Source organism: Centruroides sculpturatus, unplaced genomic scaffold (assembly GCF_000671375.1).
Source record: "Centruroides sculpturatus isolate CEXI.00-Female unplaced genomic scaffold, Cexi_2.0 scaffold1526, whole genome shotgun sequence".
Classification (NCBI taxonomy): Eukaryota; Metazoa; Arthropoda; class Arachnida; order Scorpiones; family Buthidae; genus Centruroides; species Centruroides sculpturatus.
The window spans coordinates 145785-165199 of record NW_019392610.1 but is presented as its reverse complement, the minus strand read 5'-3'; the positions used below and the strand labels follow the sequence as shown (position 1 = coordinate 165199).

General features: G+C 29.2%; 1 protein-coding gene and 1 long non-coding RNA gene across 2 annotated transcripts in view; one reads left to right on the top strand and one right to left on the bottom strand.

Annotated features, from left to right (window-relative positions):
* Positions 1–19415, bottom strand: part of LOC111617675 — a 36118-nt gene that overhangs the window by 5920 nt on the left and 10783 nt on the right. The window contains exons 2-7 of the mRNA XM_023358958.1: positions 13421–13731; positions 13194–13350; positions 12825–13118; positions 12521–12748; positions 2140–2241; positions 1792–2061 (exon numbers count right to left, since the gene is read on the bottom strand). Coding sequence (XP_023214726.1) covers positions 1792–2061; positions 2140–2241; positions 12521–12748; positions 12825–13118; positions 13194–13350; positions 13421–13731 — 1362 coding nt within the window. The remainder of the gene's footprint in view (positions 1–1791; positions 2062–2139; positions 2242–12520; positions 12749–12824; positions 13119–13193; positions 13351–13420; positions 13732–19415) is intronic.
* The window catches only part of LOC111617679, a 50049-nt gene continuing 33705 nt past the window's right edge, over positions 3072–19415 (top strand). Inside the window, exons 1-4 of the long non-coding RNA XR_002755461.1 lie at positions 3072–3165; positions 4374–4609; positions 5299–5414; positions 10491–10555. This is a non-coding gene — a long non-coding RNA (uncharacterized LOC111617679). The remainder of the gene's footprint in view (positions 3166–4373; positions 4610–5298; positions 5415–10490; positions 10556–19415) is intronic.

Below are 19415 nucleotides of genomic sequence, written 5' to 3'. Positions count from 1 at the left end.
TAGTAAAGTTGTCAGAGTGATAAATGACCTAAACAAAGCAAAGTATTTATAAAAAAAAAAAAAATACGAATTTTTTTTGGCTATCTTCAGCACGCGCTTACCTTGTCACGATTAACCTTTATCATACGTGACAGAGCACTTAACTAGATAAAGTCTGAATTAATTAACACTAACTTTTTACGATTTAATCTATAAAAATTCCGTTAAATTATCTGTTAATTAAGACAAGTTTTGGTCACCAAACTCTCTCCAATTGCATACAAATTATGCAATTTCACAGCAAAATCTCAACCCCCCTTTTCGTATGTATAAAATTCTTATACATTTTAAAAATCCAGCAACGAGTTGCGTAACTTTCCCAGCAAAATATTTAAAATTGCGTGCAGCGCCATCTATTTAGAAACTATTTTATATTATTAATTATTGTAAAACAGCAAAATGCTTAATTTCGAGGATAGGGACGAGTTTTTAAAAAAATTCTAATGAGTAAAATCTTCGATCACGGTGGAGATGAGACACACGACCCTCTCAATCTCCCCATCCCCTCGACCTTTAACGTCCAAAATTTAATAGCATTAGAGTCCCTAATGCGCAAACCTCCCTGCCAAATTTCATAAATTTTCGACAAAAGCAGGGGAGTTATTAAGCTTCGAATTGAGTGAACAAAAAATCGTGCCACCATACACATCCATAGACACAGGAAATCACCAAATATTTTGCATTTCTCGACATTTTAAGATCCTCTGAGTCCAAAAATGTAAAAATCTTAGTGGTCGATTGATCGCCCCGTCTTAATTTAGCAATAGAAAACGCTTTTTTAAACGTTAAAACCTGTCTAAAACGGATCCTTAAAGAAATGAAAGCTCTGGTTTCGTCACGCTCCGATTGACGAAAATCGATTCTGGTTTTCGAGCGTTAAATGCGCTTTAAGTTACGCGCAGCTTTAAAAAATGGCGTTCGAGATCGTAATGCCATTTGTTAGTGATTATTTTAATACGCCTATCTTGTTGCTAATCGCGTGACGTCGTGACGCGACGTCACGCGATTAGCAACTTACACTTACAGCGTGCAATAGTGGGTTTCTTTTCTTCTTTACTTCTGTTTAACATGAAATTCTTTTAAGCGTTTATAAATTCTTAATAAAATTAAGTATTGTAAGATTCGCGTGTAATATGTTGCGCTTCGCATCGCGGTATGCGGCTCGAGGCGATGCGAATGAATTTCTACTTTCCATGACGTATTACGGTAATGTTACTAAAGATTACAAGTTAATTACTTATTTGTTAAACTGCTAAACAGGTTCTTTCGTTCCGCCCACTGGAAATTTATTTTTAGGGGCTGTTTGATGGACATAAACAATTAATATAAATAAAATAATCTTATTTAAATGATAATCAGTACATTTATCTCTCTTGAAAGAATTAATACATTGAATTATTGAATAAAATATAATTTTATTATGTTATGGAGCTTAAATTTGTTCGAAATTCATTAAAAGTCGACAAAAACATTTTCTTTATGCTGCTTCCCTCAACTGGTAGATCGCGATCCCCAAAATGCTACTAAAATAAATCTGAAGTCATTAAGGTTGAGAAGCTGCTATTTCCCTATGTGCAAAAAATTACTCCGTTTGCTGCTGCTGCTGCTGCCATCTATTGGCAATTCACACCTCGATTAACTTAAAATTTAAATTTTATTATTAAAATTAGGTCCTAAATTAATGTTTCTCAATGGAAAATTATTCAATAGAATTTAATAAAATTTTTAACAAATTAAATAAGTGAAACTCACTAATTGTAAAATTAACAATTGTTTCGTTAGTGACGATGTTAAATCCTGGTTTAAGTATTAAAGAATAAACGACGCTAGGCTCCAAATTATCTATATCAATATATTTTTGTGCGGTAGAAGCTTCATACGTCTTAGTATCTTCGTTTCCTTTCCATACTTTAGCCGTCATCTTGTTGGTTCTCCATCCTACCCCCTTATAATCCCAATTTAATCGGACAGTTTGACTGTTTACTGCTTTTAATCCAGTCGGTTCCAGTTGAGCTCCTTCTCCTAAAACATCAAATACATATACAAATATAATAAATATATTAAAATAAAAGCATATAAAACATAAATTTCAACACTTTCCGATGCTGTCTCGAATACAAAGCCCCTGTAAATTTTCCTCCGTATCGCATTTACTTTTACTCCAACTTCCGTCTTCTTCCAATTGTACTTTCTGGCAACATTCTGTAAAATATTATTTTAAGCTGTTTAATAGCAAACAAAGATTAAGAATTAAATCCCGAACACAATTCTTCATTTCGAGCCCAGTTTATCGCGCATTTCGGGTAGTCCAGACTCGTAAACAGTATTTTTATAACAGTGGGGTTAAAAAAAAAAAAAACATTATTTTTCGTAACATAATCAGATTCATTCACGACCTCCTCACGACCTGTTATTGCGAAATAGGAGGTTACATCCCCCAAAAAGCCTGAGTGTACGGCATCGCAGCGGAGTTAAAATGAGCTCTTGTGAGAGATAGGGAATGTTGTCTCGGTCCGAATTAATGATACTACGAAATCTAGTGACGGATCCTCGCACGGGAGCATGAAGCGCGCGCTTGGGGCTCCGAAAGTTAGCAACTTCAAAAAGAGATACATTCTACGAATCTCGAGCATAGATACCATTTTCATCTAGACATTTAGAGGTTTGTTTTTAAGGAAATGATTGACTGATTAGTATTTTTTAAAATAAAGCAATAAACTAATTTGCTAGCATTGTTTAGTATTTATAACAAAGGGCCTCAAAACTACATTGCGATTGGGACCCTCCGAGTGCTCGATACCTCGTTAAACTCCAGATCAGATTCGAAACCGGATTCCATAGAGGTAAGAGCTGATTAAAATTTATAATGTTTGTAATTTATTTTAAATAAACTTTTATAATTGCAAATAAGAACGCTAAATATTTTAAAGTAAACCATATTTTTTACATACATTAATTTTATATTGTAAAATATATATAAGTAGTAATTTTAAAATTTAATTTTACATTTAAAAAAATATTCCACTAGAGGTCGCTACGCAACCATCGAGCAGGCACACTTCGTCTGTTTCATAATTCGACTCCATAGAAAGCATTTAAAAATGTTATATTCAGAAATAAAGAAAGGTATTTAATTAATTATTTTAATATTTATTTGAAATTATAATTTGCATAAATCTTTCATTCTTAACGACTCAATATAAGCGAAGTTCGGTAATTCCATTACATTCTACACTATAATTTGAAGTATTACTAACAATTAAGTGTTCAACAGGACCTAATAGGATAGGCCTCACAAACACTATAGGCTTACTATAGTGTTTGTGAAAAGACTAAACTTTACCTCAGCCAGTCATGCAGGCAACTCTCTGACACCCTGCAGCCATTGCTAAAGTTGTAGACCATATATGAAAGATTTTCAGGGGGTTAAGGAAGACTGGAGATTTTGTGGGGTCTCGGAGGCCGAGAAACCAACGTCCAAGCCTTTCCTGGTGTGTAATACCTCTTTGTATAACCTCGTATAAACATACTTAAACAATAACGACCATGCATTTTGGGTCAATTTAAATATTAAATCCTTTTTTTTTAAATTCCAGCCATCGTCGATCATTTTAATGAATTATATTTTATCTTCAAGTTGTCTATCGTCTGTTTCTGGCTTGAATTTTTAAAAAAAAGGGTTTAAGATTTAAATTGACCCGAATTGTATGGTAGTTATTGTTGAAATGTGTAATTAATCCTTCGAACAATACCTCATAGGCTATAAACAGTTTGTAAGAGCACACTATTTAAGTTATATACTGTATATATAAATTGACCGACAAATTGCATTTGTCACCGCCCTCAGATCAGAAAATATCACTGGAGAACGTTTTCTGAAAGAAGCTCTGTCCGTATGACCAAACATTTTATAGGGATTAAACGTTCAAAAGCTACATGTAATGAGATATGACCCGTAAAACAATTGTTTCCTACGCATTTGAATTATTTTCAAAAATTGATTAAAATTAAAAAGTTGGCACAGAATCCTAAAACGGTGCTTAAAATTAGTGTTTTTCTTTTTGCTGAGGGAATAAAAATGATTATACGACGAGAAATTTATTGTCATTATCAAGCCACTTGCTGACTTTTAATGCAGACGGTTGATGCTGCATGATAAGCTGTAACAGAGCTTAATGTGTTAACTAAATATAAGTAATATAAAGACTAGCGAACATGAATGGTTGAGAATAATCTTTAAAAAAACTAAGGATAATTTTTGAGTGATTGATTAAACTAGGTGGGACGTAAAGAATATTTTGCAGTAGAATATCTCACGAAGTACTTTCTTTTAGGTTTTCCTCATATAGAGACGATCAAGGTGACTAATCAAGATGCAAAGCAGAAATAAAAATCTCTCCCCAGAGAACGTTATCCTCAGTCATTCACTAATGCAGTACATCGATGTAGTACGAAACTTGATTCCTGCGAAGATCTCTATACATATTACCCATCAACAATAATAAAAACAAAACAAAAAACCCGCTTAAAAAATGTGAATTTTCAATAGTTTCGCACAAAACCATTAAAGGTATTTATGTTAATAATTGTATCCCATTATTAAATGCTTCGTAATGATAAAATATCTCTTCGAAAGGTCGATGAATTTTTTGTTCTAATTAACGAATGATATTAAGATAAAATATCTATTGGTGATATGTTTCATAAGTATATTGATAAAATGTAAATAATTTTGAGGGAATTAAATTTCTCTCAAAAGCGTAACACTGGTTCATAAATTAAATAATAATAATAATAATTCAAATTTTTATTCTATTAATCTTTTTACTTTACATTTTCACTAATGTCTTCTTTTTATAATTAATAATACAAATGCTAACACATATCGATATGCGTTTCAAACTATTAGCATTACAAATAAGAAAACTAATGTGTTTATAGATATAATTTTTAATATTATTGATTTTTAAGGTAAATATCTATTTTATGTTATTTCAAAGTTCAATTTCGTTTATTTGAACATTTAAATACTTTCGAAATTGTTTTACGTCTTCAGAAGAATTAACGTGTTCAATTGCATTCAGAGTATGATTGAACACAATTTAGTTTGACTGACAATTATAAAATTCTCCCAAAACATTTTACGAGTGTCAAAATAAACGAAACGACTTCTAAATTTCTAAATGTATTTGATTTATATTAACAATGAAATAAAATTGACGGAAAATATTATTTATGTTGTTTATATGACATTTCCAGGAATTTCTTCCGAAGAGGACTGTTTATTATATGAAAATCTGTAGTTACATCTAGTTCTTCATTTGTGGTGACTGAGCTATCATCAGAATAAAAGTGATGGTTTTCATCTGTTTCAGGTTGGTTTTTTAGCTGTATTTGCAAAATACGTTACGGATAAATTATAAAATAATAATAATAATATGATTACAGAAAAGAAGAAAGAATATTATAAACTTTAAAAAATATAAATATTTTAATTTAAAATGTTTTAAAGGTTTTAGTATTTCGTAATTTAAATATAGAATTAGGTAAATGTGCTAATTGAAGGATATAAATGAAAAAATGTGTGGTTTCGAAACTGCCATTATTTTCTGATATATTAGTGGTACTGTGCATAAAAATATTTTGCATAAATCCATTGCTATATGTGTAAAAAATATTTTGGAAAATTAAAATATCAATGCGGAAATTACTTGAAGTGAACGCTACGATATATACAGAATCTAGTGTATATTTATGCACTGGACTCTTGCTAATCTGGGCATTGCTTGCTCGAAGTCGTGCCATATCAGCGAAAGTGTCGGATTACCGAAGTGTATAGGTCTAAAGGCAATGAATGATATGATCTGTCATTCTCGGTGCTAATTCTTTTTAGGGATGGGGCAAATAATACGGCCTCTGATATGCAATAATGTACACAGAAATGAAACCCGAGTAAACAAGAAAACGGAATGTGGAACATGACTAACATTTTCATGGAAATGGCAGTCACACTGGATTAGCAAGGTCGTATTTTATGTACAAATTACTCAAAATTTGCGACCCTCAAATTTTTCCTAGCATTTTAAGCATTCTTTTTTAGTATCCCGTATCTTTATATCGAAACTTAATCATAATATTAATATATAAAAATCTAAAAAACGAGTAGGAAAATTTCGAGTCTTTGTTCAAACGATTTCCTTGTGATAATCGTCGAGCATTTATGAGCAAATGAGTGTCATAAAATTTTTCATTTTATCGTTGACAAATGTAATAATGAATAAAAAGAACGAAAAGAGTGAAAATTATCCAGGTTGAATATAGTAATCATTTTGAAATGATTATACAGTAGAGCGTCGATTTTCCGAATCAATTGGGGACTGGGGTTGTCCGGATAACTGATATTTCGGATAACTGATTTACGTACGATAAAATAGTTTAATGTATCCGATGTCTAAATTTTTCTCCGTTGCGTGTCGCTTCACGTTGAATTTTCGTCGATGTTAAGCCTAGCAAAGACTATTGTATCGTTAAAAATTATTTTTTTATTTTGTACAAACAAAATAAATATATTGAAAAATATAAAAATAATAAAAAAATTATACTTCAGATGTTAATTTAGTATCAAAAACGTAAAATATTTGAGTAGCCCAAGACATAGCCAAAGATTGAAGCGCCATAGCACTGGCGAAAATTTAAATTTGCCGACTGGAATTCTTTCGGATGATTGACTTTCGGAAAATCGACGCTCTACTGTATTATGAATATAAATTCCATGTTAATAATTATTATTCTGTTAAAATATGTATTGAAATAGTAAAGTGTATAAGAATAATTGCGAAAATTTTAAAATTAGTGGCAGTCTTTCTGTAAAAGCAAATCTTACTTTATCAACGAATCTGTCATACGAAAATAAAATCGAATGGTTTAAACTTCACAAATATATATAACATTAAAGTGATTCATGATAAATATTAAATTTAAACTTGATGTGATGCTCTTTTTAAACTAGAGATAGCAAATTCAGTCATTTAAATTTTCATTATAGTATGCGTTTTATACTTTTTACAGTAAAGAAAATAATTTACAAAGCAGAAAATTATTTCCTATTAATTAATGTTTTAAGCATTAAAACTCGAAAATGCTGAACAAGTCCTTAAAAGTTCAATGTCTAGTGTTGAAAAATTTCTATAGACTCATTCAACATCACGATGAAAAAAAGAAAAAACTTCCTAATTTAGAAATTAATGTAAGCTTTTCTCAATTTTATTAACTAATTATGTTTGACGGAATGTTTCCCTTGTAACAGGTTTAATTAAGGTTCTTATTTAGTACAAAATATTTGATTCCGAAATTGCGTGCTTACCATTCCCTCTATAAATGACTAAGCTGAATCCACAAGCAGTCAAATCTATTATATAAATATTAAATTTAATGCTTGCATTTATAAATTTATTTTTTAACAGAAATTCCTTATAAAAAAGAATGTAAAAAGTTATTATATTTAAAATATATCGATAATAAATATTGGAACAAGTGTAACTACTTTAATAAGAAAGATGTATTATCATTATCCCCTCCCATTTTTGAAAGAGTTCAATACCGCTATTCAGGAGACAATGCTTTCATCTGTTCCTTGTTCGTGATGATAACTTCTGCATAATTTACATACAATATAGTTTAATCTTCGATTAATAAAATCAAATACTCAACATGCAAAATTCAAATAATTCTTGATGTTTAAACACTCTACTTAAATCAGATGTTGAATCAAGTCGTAATATCTAAAATGTTATAATTTAAATTTATAGGAGTTACAAAAGTAAATGAAATGAAATGAAAAGAAGAAAATGGGTGTAAATTAAGTATTTAAAATGAATTAATTTAAAAATAAGCAATCGCTGTCCATATTTAAAAAAGTCACTCAAAAAATATTTTAAAATAAAGAATTATTAAAGTAGCAAATTTCTAAAAAAGTTGGTGATCCAATTTTAAAAATTTAAATATATTTGTTAATTTTTTAAACACCCCAAATTTTAGCTCCAAAAGAACCAATCGAAACAGAACAAACAATAACCACGTGGACAAAATCAGAACCTGTAACTATTTCTTATTTATTTTTTATTTTTTATATTGAAAAAAAACAGTACACACGTGAAATTTATATTTGTAATAAATATAGAATACGAAGACCTGCTGAGTTAGGTATAAAAATGAAACAAAATAAGTTAATAAGGGCAGTTTTGCCGTAAATTCCAGCATTTATAATTTGGCTTAATATGTTCTAAGTTATACATATCTAAAAATGGGCTTGCTACTAACTAATACTGCTATCACTAAACTTTACAATTACATACTATTTATAATAATTTTCTGTAATGTTATCAGATGTACTAACAAGAATTAAAATAATATAATCACTCGAACCTTTACCAGCAAAGTTGCTATTTAATTATCGAACATTTTCGGCTGTCCGATAATTAAATAGAGCCGTCCGAATAGAGCAGAACGTAGAAAGAAAAGGAATAGATAGATTTGAATTTAACAAGTAAGTAGAATACATAAATATATCTGCAAGTTATGTTTTGTTTATAGAGACAAATTTCTTTGAACTTTGTTCTTGTAGATTCCTTAGAAATAGAAATTAAATCGTTTTAATGTGAAAAACTAAAAAAAAATCTAACAACAGTCATTTTGTTTCAAAGTTCTGGAAAATGTTTTTATACATAATGTGTAAAAACTTTTTCTAAACTTTTAATGAAATAAATCAAAATATAAAAGTAAGTTTTAATAGTTCTTAGAAAGTAGAAAATTATATTGTCTTGAACATTTAATACTTTGTGTATATCAATAACATTTGTGTCTTTAATTAACTAGAAATGATCTACATAAAATTTGCATACACAGTAGTCTCTCTTTAAAACTATTACATAGTTATCACAAAGAAAAATATATTAAAAAATTAGTGTAATATTACAGTAATGCAACTGATATTGTACGATGTACTTTTCTGTTTTACAGAATATTTACTTGCAGCTATGCTAAACTATTATAAATAAAAAAGTAGTCAGAAAAATGTGTGAAGTACGTTAACAAAAACAATGAAAAAACTGTATTAAGTATACAAAAAGAAAAAATAAAACGTTTTCGTGTATAAGTTGCAAGAATAATTCTGTATAAATATAAAATTTGAAATTTATATAACTTCAAATTTGTTCTATACTTAATATAACTTATTAATTTATGCAGATCAATGATATATTTCAGTACCAAATATAATAACGTGATAATTTGATATACTTAATTTATAACATAGCTACCAGTTTAATATTGTTTTGACGTCGACGTAAACAAAGTAATGGACCGTCGAGGCACATTTATAACGCTATTACAGGCCAAAATTATATCAGATATAATAATTTCTTAAAATGATACCGTGTATTATCCATAATGAAAACAAAATATTTATGAAAAATATTCAAAAAGATTTCTTATATTAAATCTGAATATTAATTTTAAATGTTGCAGTTTATTGATTGTTGATAAACGAGGTCAAGCATTGCTTATGGTTTTTTCGTGTTAGTGTTATTTATAAATTATTTTATGGACAATTATAATTTTATAAACGATAGAAGGGTCTCTCTTGACCTATAAATTTTAAAACAGTAGGCTAAAAAGAGATTGTTTACATAACATTTCAGTTGGCTGTTTATGTGAATGCATTAACACGTATACCATAAATTGAAATTTTAAAGTATACAAGGATTTGTTTGCGTTACTAAAACAACAGTCGTTGTACACGTTAAAAGATGTCCGTAATGAATTTTCGTTGCCAATGATTCAGTGCCATTATCAATGTCTTCTACTCGAAGAACAGAAATAGTAAATCGATTGGTAGAAAGATCAACAGGCGAGGCATTCTAGTTTTGACACTCACCACTCGCACATCGATCTTAAACATCCAGTAAAGCGTTAAACTAAAACGTGTCGATTATCGATCCATTACTAAAAACTGGAAAGAATATTGGGCTGCGAACGATCCAAGAAATTTGGTAGATGCGACTTAGCGACATTGAAAAATGGCAAATTTCCATCCATTTGCCGCTACCTTATGATTGATTGATGCGGCTCTCTATCCTGCCAACCGTGTAAAATGTATCTGCTGTAAACACTTTATCGAATATGGCGAAGGTTATTTAGCGTAAGAAAACAACTTAATCGATTCCGTGCGACTAGTTAATGTATTTTAAGCGAGTTTTTCAGTGCTTAAATGAATTTTTTTTTCTTTCTTTCTTTATTTCTTGTCAATTGGAATTTTCTCTGATCGTTTTATAATTTTAATAAATTTTAAATTTTGTGGTGATGATAATTTTATTAATAAATACAATATAATATTATAATCATTTTTTGAAAATTTATTTATTGAAAAGTTAATTCGAAATTTGCTCTTTTAGGCACAATTCCGAGAAAAATTTTAAAAAATCAGTAATGTTTACGAAGACGAAGTGTCGTTTTAAACGTAAGGGTTGCTTTTTATTTGGAATATAATACTTTATACAAACTTTTTAACTTTTAAACTTGTTAATTTCTCAAATTGAAACTCTTACAATTATATTTTTTAAATCTTGTGAACTTATACACCAAACACACCTATATATTAATATAAACAGCTTGTCGTTATAAATTTTTAACAGCCTTTTCTTTATTCTGTATTTCTAACCAGCTTCAATCAATACAATTTTTCTAGCAATTCCTATAAATGAAATTTTAGAAACTCACTTTACTCATTGTTTTCCTAGCAATCTTCTGTGTGTAGCTTTTCCAGTAATTTCTATTAATGTGTTTAACTTTATTCAATATGTCACATCGTTATTATTCAGTTAAATCGCTCGATTGTTTTCTCGATTGTTCGGCTCGATCGTTCGGCCAATTTATTTTTCTTGTAGCTAATTTCCAGTATCATTTCAATATATTAATAAGCTTAAAGAATTTTTGTAGAAACCAGGTTATAAGAAGGATTAAAAGTGAATATTTTCGTTCTTTATTACTATTTTCTAAATATAGATATTTGCCGAATAAATAAGAAAGAATAGTTACATTTTCTACTTATTTTAAAAGTATGGTAATTACGCGACTCTAAGATATTTAGAATATTCAATAAGATTCAACTACTATTAAACTTTCCAAATCGATTGTCTTTATATTGCTCTTTATATTGAACGTTTTTAGAAATTTTCCTAATGTACTTTCATCAACAATCTTGAATGCAATTTGCTTCAACAATTAAAAGCCAGTATTCATTTTTCTCTTAATATACAGTCTGTATGTGTAGTGTAGTATCTTACACGGTGAGCTAAGTATAAAGCGCTGACAGACAATTTTATATTTGAACGTACAGTACCTGTGAAAGTATGGAAAATGAAAATTTTGTAACTACTGTAAACACTGTTGATAATTTACAAATATAAGAATAATTATTTGTAAATTAAAGTTTTCCCTTTTCCATTCTTGTCTTATAGGCCTACTTGTTCGAAAAGGCTATGGAAAAAGAAGAAGAAAGAAAGGAAAAAATAATAAACGCTATATATTCAGCATATTACTTTTTCTCTTAAACATCACAAAATTCAATTACTCTTACCTTATTAGGGAAAGCTTAAATGAGAAAACGCTGGCAATTTTTGGGATAATTTAAGTAGGACTTCTAGAAGACGTTTCAAAATTGTGATTGTAATTTAATTAGATTTTTTCTCGTGATCGTGTGAAATATATTATTTGAGAACTATAATTAGAATAAGTTAAACCATTTTAAACATTTAAATTGTTCTGTTAGGACTTTTCTTAGCTTTCAAATTTGTATAAAATTACTAAATTGGATACCTTTTCCAATAAAATATTGCTTCTCGTCATATATTTAAAGCAAATAACAAAGATACTCTTGTAATTATTCATTTTATATTAAAAATACAAAAACAGTGTATTACATTTTTGTATCTATTATGAAATGAATACTTTGAGTGTCTGCTCGATAAGCTTTTACTTTTGTTTACTACTCGATATTGCTAACAATTATTGATTCTTAGTATTTTTGTGTATGTTTCGTTTGTCGATGACTTTGATAAGGTTATTCGAAATGTAGAAGATAAAAAAAAAAACTGACAGCAAAATAAAAATTAATATTTTATCTCTTGTGTACAGAGAAGTAGCAAGTTGTTAATTTTTCCTTCTATATTTTAAATATACAACTGTCCAACGATATAATGTCATGAAGAAATCTCATAAATCAAAAATTACTCGCGCGAACATTCGATTATCCTCAAACCTTCTGTATATCCTGCCATTTAATCTTTCACGTGACTTGACTACCCGACTTATTTTTTGTTTTTGTGTGATCTGTAAGTTTATCTTTCAACGTATTCTCAGTGTTACTATTATTTCTACAACACGTAATAGCAAATAAAGTCGTAAAATATTTTTAAAAACTTACCGACAGGTGATACAGAATTACAAATGGAATCAAGCAACCAAAAAGTATTGCTGTCCTCTAGCAGTTCTTCATTTATGTATTTCTGTTCATGAAGTTGATCCGCTGTACTAAATGAACCCAGATTATTCGTTTCTTCGTTGCAAATTTTATAAATACTGTCGAAATCGTTTTCCGGAACCTGAAGATAACAATGACGTTTGTAGGATACCCATTCGCCACAAGGAGGATCTAAAATTAAATTTTGGAGTAATTAGACAATATTTTAATATGAAATGACGTTAAATAATAATAAAAAAAAACTTACAAGCTGTTAAAGAGATAGAACGACAATCGATATTTGTACCCTTGACATTACAATACAGGTTTAACTGGTAATCATCACCCAGTCGAAGATTTTGAATGTATGTTTCTGTCGATGAAGTGGTTTTCTCATCTTCACTTTCTCCATTTTTATACTTCAAAATATATGTAGTTGGTGAGAATGGTAAATAATCATCATCTTGACCAAGAGTGACTCTGGCTTTGGGAATTTCCCACGTCACGAACAACTGGCCCGAATGAATTATCTCAGCTTGTAAATGGCTCTGGGGTATTACCTCTAAAAATTTGTAAAATTCATTTTATTCACGACCACTTCTAATTAAAAATTACCATACTTTTACTATACACAAACCTGTGGAACATCCATAAACTTCGAATCTTAAACATAGCTTCTCTCCAGCAATTAGTATTCTGGAGACGACGAACCGCATATATTTGGCTAACTCGATCGAATTTCCGAGATGGTAAGAAATTTCACTGGAAGTGTTGTTTTTATCTTGCGTAAAGAACTGAAATTTATAATAAAATAACGTCAAAACTAATTTCAAAAGCAATTTTATAGTACAAAAAGCTACTAACCAAGACTCCACCATTAACCCCTATCCATTTTTTACCATCCAAACTGTGATATAATCCAAATCCTAGTATGTGATTATAATCAACTGGTGCCACTGATAGAGGAGGACCTTGACTAGCTACACCACTGACGAAAACTTCTTGATCGAATTCTACCTCCAAAGTTGCGAGTTCTGCAGAGACGGTGGCATTATTGAAGCACCAGGCCCCATCTTCGTTGTTTAGACGTCCCGAAGATGGATCGGAATCATCTGCTTTCGACATTAACACAACACCGTCTCCGGTGGTTAAACCGAGGGGTCGACTGCATGAATCTGTTTAAAAAATGTTACAGAGCAAGTTACAAATTTACAGAAGAATGTGTACATAATGGATTTTTTAAATTAAATGGTTCGGAAGGGGAAAAAAGAATGTCGCTTTTGAGCTTTGCATTTTATTTCGGCACGCAACCACCTTACTGTGTAGTGTCGCTCGGTTTTTCCTAAACAATCGAGAATTTTCGTCTTGACATAAATTATAGACTGGACTTCGTTTTTATACTCAAAGGAACGATAACGGACGTCCCTTGAGTGTAATTTAAAATAATTAAATCGAAAGTTCAGTTTGGAAAAGAGACGTAGTGGATTTATTAAAAAGTGTTTAATAATTTTTTTTTATTAGGTTAGTTTATCCATAATTAGTTTTGGCATGTGTTAGAAAAAAAAAACACACACACACACACACAAAAAAAAAGGGATTAGAAAGCATTATCAGATTAATTCAATCTGTCACCACCAGATGTCGGGATTATTGCTTGGATCGGCAAAATCCGATTTATTTATGACGTTAATGGATGACGTCACAGTTTATTAATAATAACATNTTTATTATCGTAAAAATATTTAAATATGACATTTTAATTGTCAGTTGTCTTGTTTTTTCCTATTTTTCAATCTCGTTTTATGATTTATATAATTAAAATAGTGACAAAAAAACTGAGTACTGTCGACTACGTTTATGTAATGTTTGGACAATTTTTATAATCGAAATTTCGAAATGTTCTATGTTCCTAGTTGCAAATTTAACTGTAAATTAAATTTTCGAATGTATTTTATGATAATTTATCCTTATATTCGGTTCGTTCTTAATAAAAGGAATAATTATCTCATCTTTAGGTCAAGCTATGGAGTCGTTAAAGTATAACTAAAACGAAATTAAGAGGGAAAAAACCTGCAACAGATTATATACGGAAGAAACATATTTTTGTTGTAGGTAGCAGCAGGTGAAGGAAGTTATGATAGATGTGACGAATGATATTGTGCAACTAACAGTTACAGCCTGCTTGGATGCCTTGAGGTTATTTTGGAAGCGAGTATGTAAAATTTGGTTTTGTTCTCGTTTGCGAGATAAAAAGAAGCATTGTTTAAAAATTACAATTTCTACTCCATTGCGTGCGCATAGAACAACCTTTACTTCCTGTAATTTTGCTGAATGTTTACTTATACTCCTGTGATTTACACGTTTTTGCTCTATTTGTGTATAAAATTTTCTTACGTTCTTCATGACATATTATTTATTTTTTGACATAACTGGCCTCTCATATCATCTGATTTCATCAAACTTATTATGAGTGTAAGCATTTTGCTTTCAAATATAAAAGAAATATTTGATTAAAGCCTGATAAAAAAAAAATAGTAAAATTGAAAAGACATAAATATAGTACTATTTTTATATGAAAATTTTCAAAAACTTTCCTTTAAGGTTACTTACTTTTGCCTCTGAAATTGTCAATAAATCGAGTATGGTAGTAAACTAAAGTACTTCAAACAATAAGAATTAGGCTATATACAGTGACGAAGTCTATACAAAAGTTTCAGTTTAAGAGTTTGAAAATTACGTAACTTGATATTTACAATGTGGTTTCAATACAAAATCATACATTCAGAGATACTGAAGACTTATCTATTTAATATTTATAGGGAGGTTTCGTTTAAAACTCTTCGTTATCGCTTTATAAGGATGGTGCTACATCGAGGTTCGACTATAATTTAATTTGAGAGACGATTAATTAAATACTTTTAAAATCGAGGTATTTTTCATCAATAATAATTTTTCCCCTTTTTTCCGTAATTTAATGTAATTTAACTCATCTTCGATTTGAAAATAAGTGATTAAATGTAGATTTTGATTAATTTTGTTATGAATTGGAAGAGCCTTATGTTATAAAAGCAGTTTCAAAACACGCCACAAAAAATAGAAAAATGACTTAGTAGGGAAGTTAATTTTTATCAATTCTAATATTAAAAATTATTCTGTATAAACTGTTGTAAAAAATATTTATTTTACTGTGTTATATTACCAGAATTGAATATAAAGATGTAACAATTAAGATAAGGACAATGATTTTTTCTGCGATTAAAATAAAACGTAACGTTAACCTTTCGATAAAAATGAAAAGTAAAAATTTACAGTGTGAAATTTTTTCCTCCTTCCTTCTCTACTTGATTTTGTTCCAATTGTACCAGAGAAAACATTAATACAATTCCCGGTACTTAAATATCTTCTAAGTCAAGAATGTTATCAATAAATCATGAATAAAATCTTATTTGATAAAATGAAAACACTCAAATTTCGATATATCGCCCTACGTAAAGCGCCAATTAATGCTCGTAAACGGATTTTTCTCATAAATATTAAATAGATAACCTTCAGTATCTGGAATCATTAGATACACGATTTTGCATTGCAAATGACATTATCACCCTATCACTTTCAACATACATGTAGACCCCATTACTTATACATAATCATTGTTTGAGATACTCTAGCGTCGTACTCGATTTAGTGCCAATTTCAGAGGGGAACAAATGGTACTAAATCGAGATTGGAGATACTCTTTTCTATGAAGAGCAGGAGTTTGTCAAACGAGGAAAGATCTTAAAATCTTAATGTTCGCTTCGTGAAGAAAATCTCCTTACAGTAATAAAAAACAATTTATGAAATAGTAGAAAATGTTAAGTTTTGCTTTTAAATTTGTGCGCTATTCATTGTATATTGTCTTTAAATGATCACTCTCTTGTGTTTCAGTAATATAGGCTATAGAGATTTTAGTAAGGTGTTGAATGAATATAATACTTAATAAATAATATGAAATTTTCTCTGCTTTCTAGACTTTACAGAATAGTGCATTTATTTGATTCGATAATATTTTCTTTCGTAAATCACATGCCACAAGTTTTCGAATTTATCAAATATTCATTTATGTATGCGTGTAACGTATTCTTACAATATCAAACGTACAAATGGATAAATAAAATTCATCCACGCTTTCATTTGCTGTTTTGTTGAATGATTTAAAAAAAATATCTACAGTAAAAATGCTTTCTGCTAAATTTTAGCAAGAAAATGGAGTCGTAGGATAGTGTAATTATGATACATTCCATATTTTAGGTAAACATTTTCGATGAAAAAATCGAGATGTGAATCGATATCGAAGTGTTAGTTGGATAAATCTACGATCGATATCCATTGAATCTGATTTTTCCTTCTTTGGGAGTATTTATGATTTTTCTATTTCCTTCCAAATTGATATTTTATCTTTAAAAGAACTTAAAACGAAAGAAATTATTATCGTAATTTTCATTAGTCTGTCGTTTCTTCCTCGTTCTATCCTTTTTCAGTAATGAGATGTTTGATCTCCAAGAAATACAATGATATTTATGTTGTTATTGTTCAAAATTATAAAAATAATTTGTCTAGTTCTTTGTGACTTCGCGTTGTACTTTTTTATTTTAGTTATTTTTGAGCTACATAAAATGCGAAAGAAAGATTTATAGTCTAAGCACATACATATGCGGTTGCTCGACTTTACTTCCGTTTCTGTTTGTTTACGTTTAACGTGTAGCATTAAGTCAATATTCGCGTTCTGTCGGATAATACTTAAAATGTTCTTTTAAAACAGACTATTCTTACAAACAATTTCACGTAAATAGAAAAAACAAAAGTTTTCCAGATTTGGCTTTTTTTCACTGATATTTTTAGTACTGTACTTTTATTTAAAAAATTTACGATTTCTAAATTTTTATTATCGTAAAAATATTTAAATATGACATTTTAATTGTCAGTTGTCTTGTTTTTTCCTATTTTTCAATCTCGTTTTATGATTTATATAATTAAAATTTAATTTAAAATATCTCGGACCTGTTTCCAGTTTTACTAAAGACCTAAGTTATATTTTCTTTGCTTTATGGTACTGTACATTAATTATATTGACTGTCTTAATATCGCCATTACAATTATATTAAATTTAAATATGCTACTGGCATTAAGGATGAAAAATACGAGATGATCCAATAGTCAGTTAACCGATCAGTCGATTAAAATAACCTTTGTTCAATTTATTGTTGGGATACCTTGTATTTTGTAATCACCTCTTACAGTTTAGTATATACTACAGTATATTATTTCTGTTTTTTAATAATTATGTTATACTTATTAAATTAATATTAGTCTGTATGTTTAATATTTATATAATTAATATTAATATATATGCTAATTATATATTATTTAAAATAATAACAAAATTTAATGTCATTTTTGAAAAATAAAACAAAATGCTAATCAGAAACTACACCAGTATAATAAGTTCTATTAATAAACAAGATCCAACAAGTAGACGATACATACACAGATATGTAAAATAAAATGCATTTAACATTATATTGGAATTTGCTATATATATAAAGTATTTTACATTTACTCATAAGACCAAGAAGCGTTACAGTTAAATATAATAAACTAATTTTGATAAATTCTGATTCTGATTATGAGATCCAAATTAAGATGCTAGCTGATGATGATAGATACATGTTAATAAGGAATATGATTGGTAACTCTCACATGACGAGTTACGTTGATTGCAAGATTATTAATTCCGCAAGCCATAAATTCCAAAGCTCATTGAAAGTAGTATTTAAATTATGAAGATTTCTCGGGCGGAATCGAAGAGTTACAAACTGTTTCTGGAGTGTTCTATATCTGTTCTATTGTATTCGGATCCCGGAGATTTGGCTGGCCGATCAAGCTTTCCAATATATCAACAAAATCGTTATCAAGCTGCGCCATATGCAAACAGGCCTGTAACAGTAAATTGGAACTCAACAACAATCGACAAAACCTAATATAAACCATACAATGCCGAGTGTTCCAGATGATAATGTCTGTATCAGTCCATCCAACTGTAATGAGAGAGAACAGGATAAAAACAGTAATCTTCTTATACAATAGCTACTCACATTAAACTGTTTACTTCGGTACTGTACATATAGCTTGCTGCCTCAACAGCTGAAAAAAACTAAAGAAAGTTATCTGGCTACAAATTTCTGTTAAGGCAAGATAATGGTCCCTGTGAATTATAGTATCCTCGAACGGTCTTACACCAGCTTTCTGGATACGTCATACAGTCTCTTGATACCAAAGTATCTCTTAACAATTCTTGGATAGATATTGAAGGTCCTTGGATTCCACTTGGATTCAAGATCCTCTTTTTTTTTTTGTTTGACTTACGACTCTTCAACTTATTGAATCGATAAATGTTTACGAAATACTATTAGAATTTTTATTGGTAAGAGATGATTTTTAAGCGGATTTTTGGCAAGACGTAACAATTTTTATCTTCTACAGGCTTTAATTTGCATATTGGAGAATTTATAATTTGCGTAAATGGATTTATGGTACTAAAATTAATATGAGGAGTAATTAATCTTTATATTCTGTGAATTAATTTTTATTTATTCATTTTTTTTATTGAAAAGATGTATTTGTATATTCTAAGACATAATCGTTTATTTTATTTAATTCTTGCTAAGAAATCTTGTCAGATGAATATCATAATTTCAAATGGCCTAATCGTATTTAAGAGTTTTATTGCCGTATTTTTATTATAGAATTCTGAATACTGAAGTTAAAACAATAACTACATTGTTCATTGTTTTAACTGTATAAAGTCATTAGAAAATAT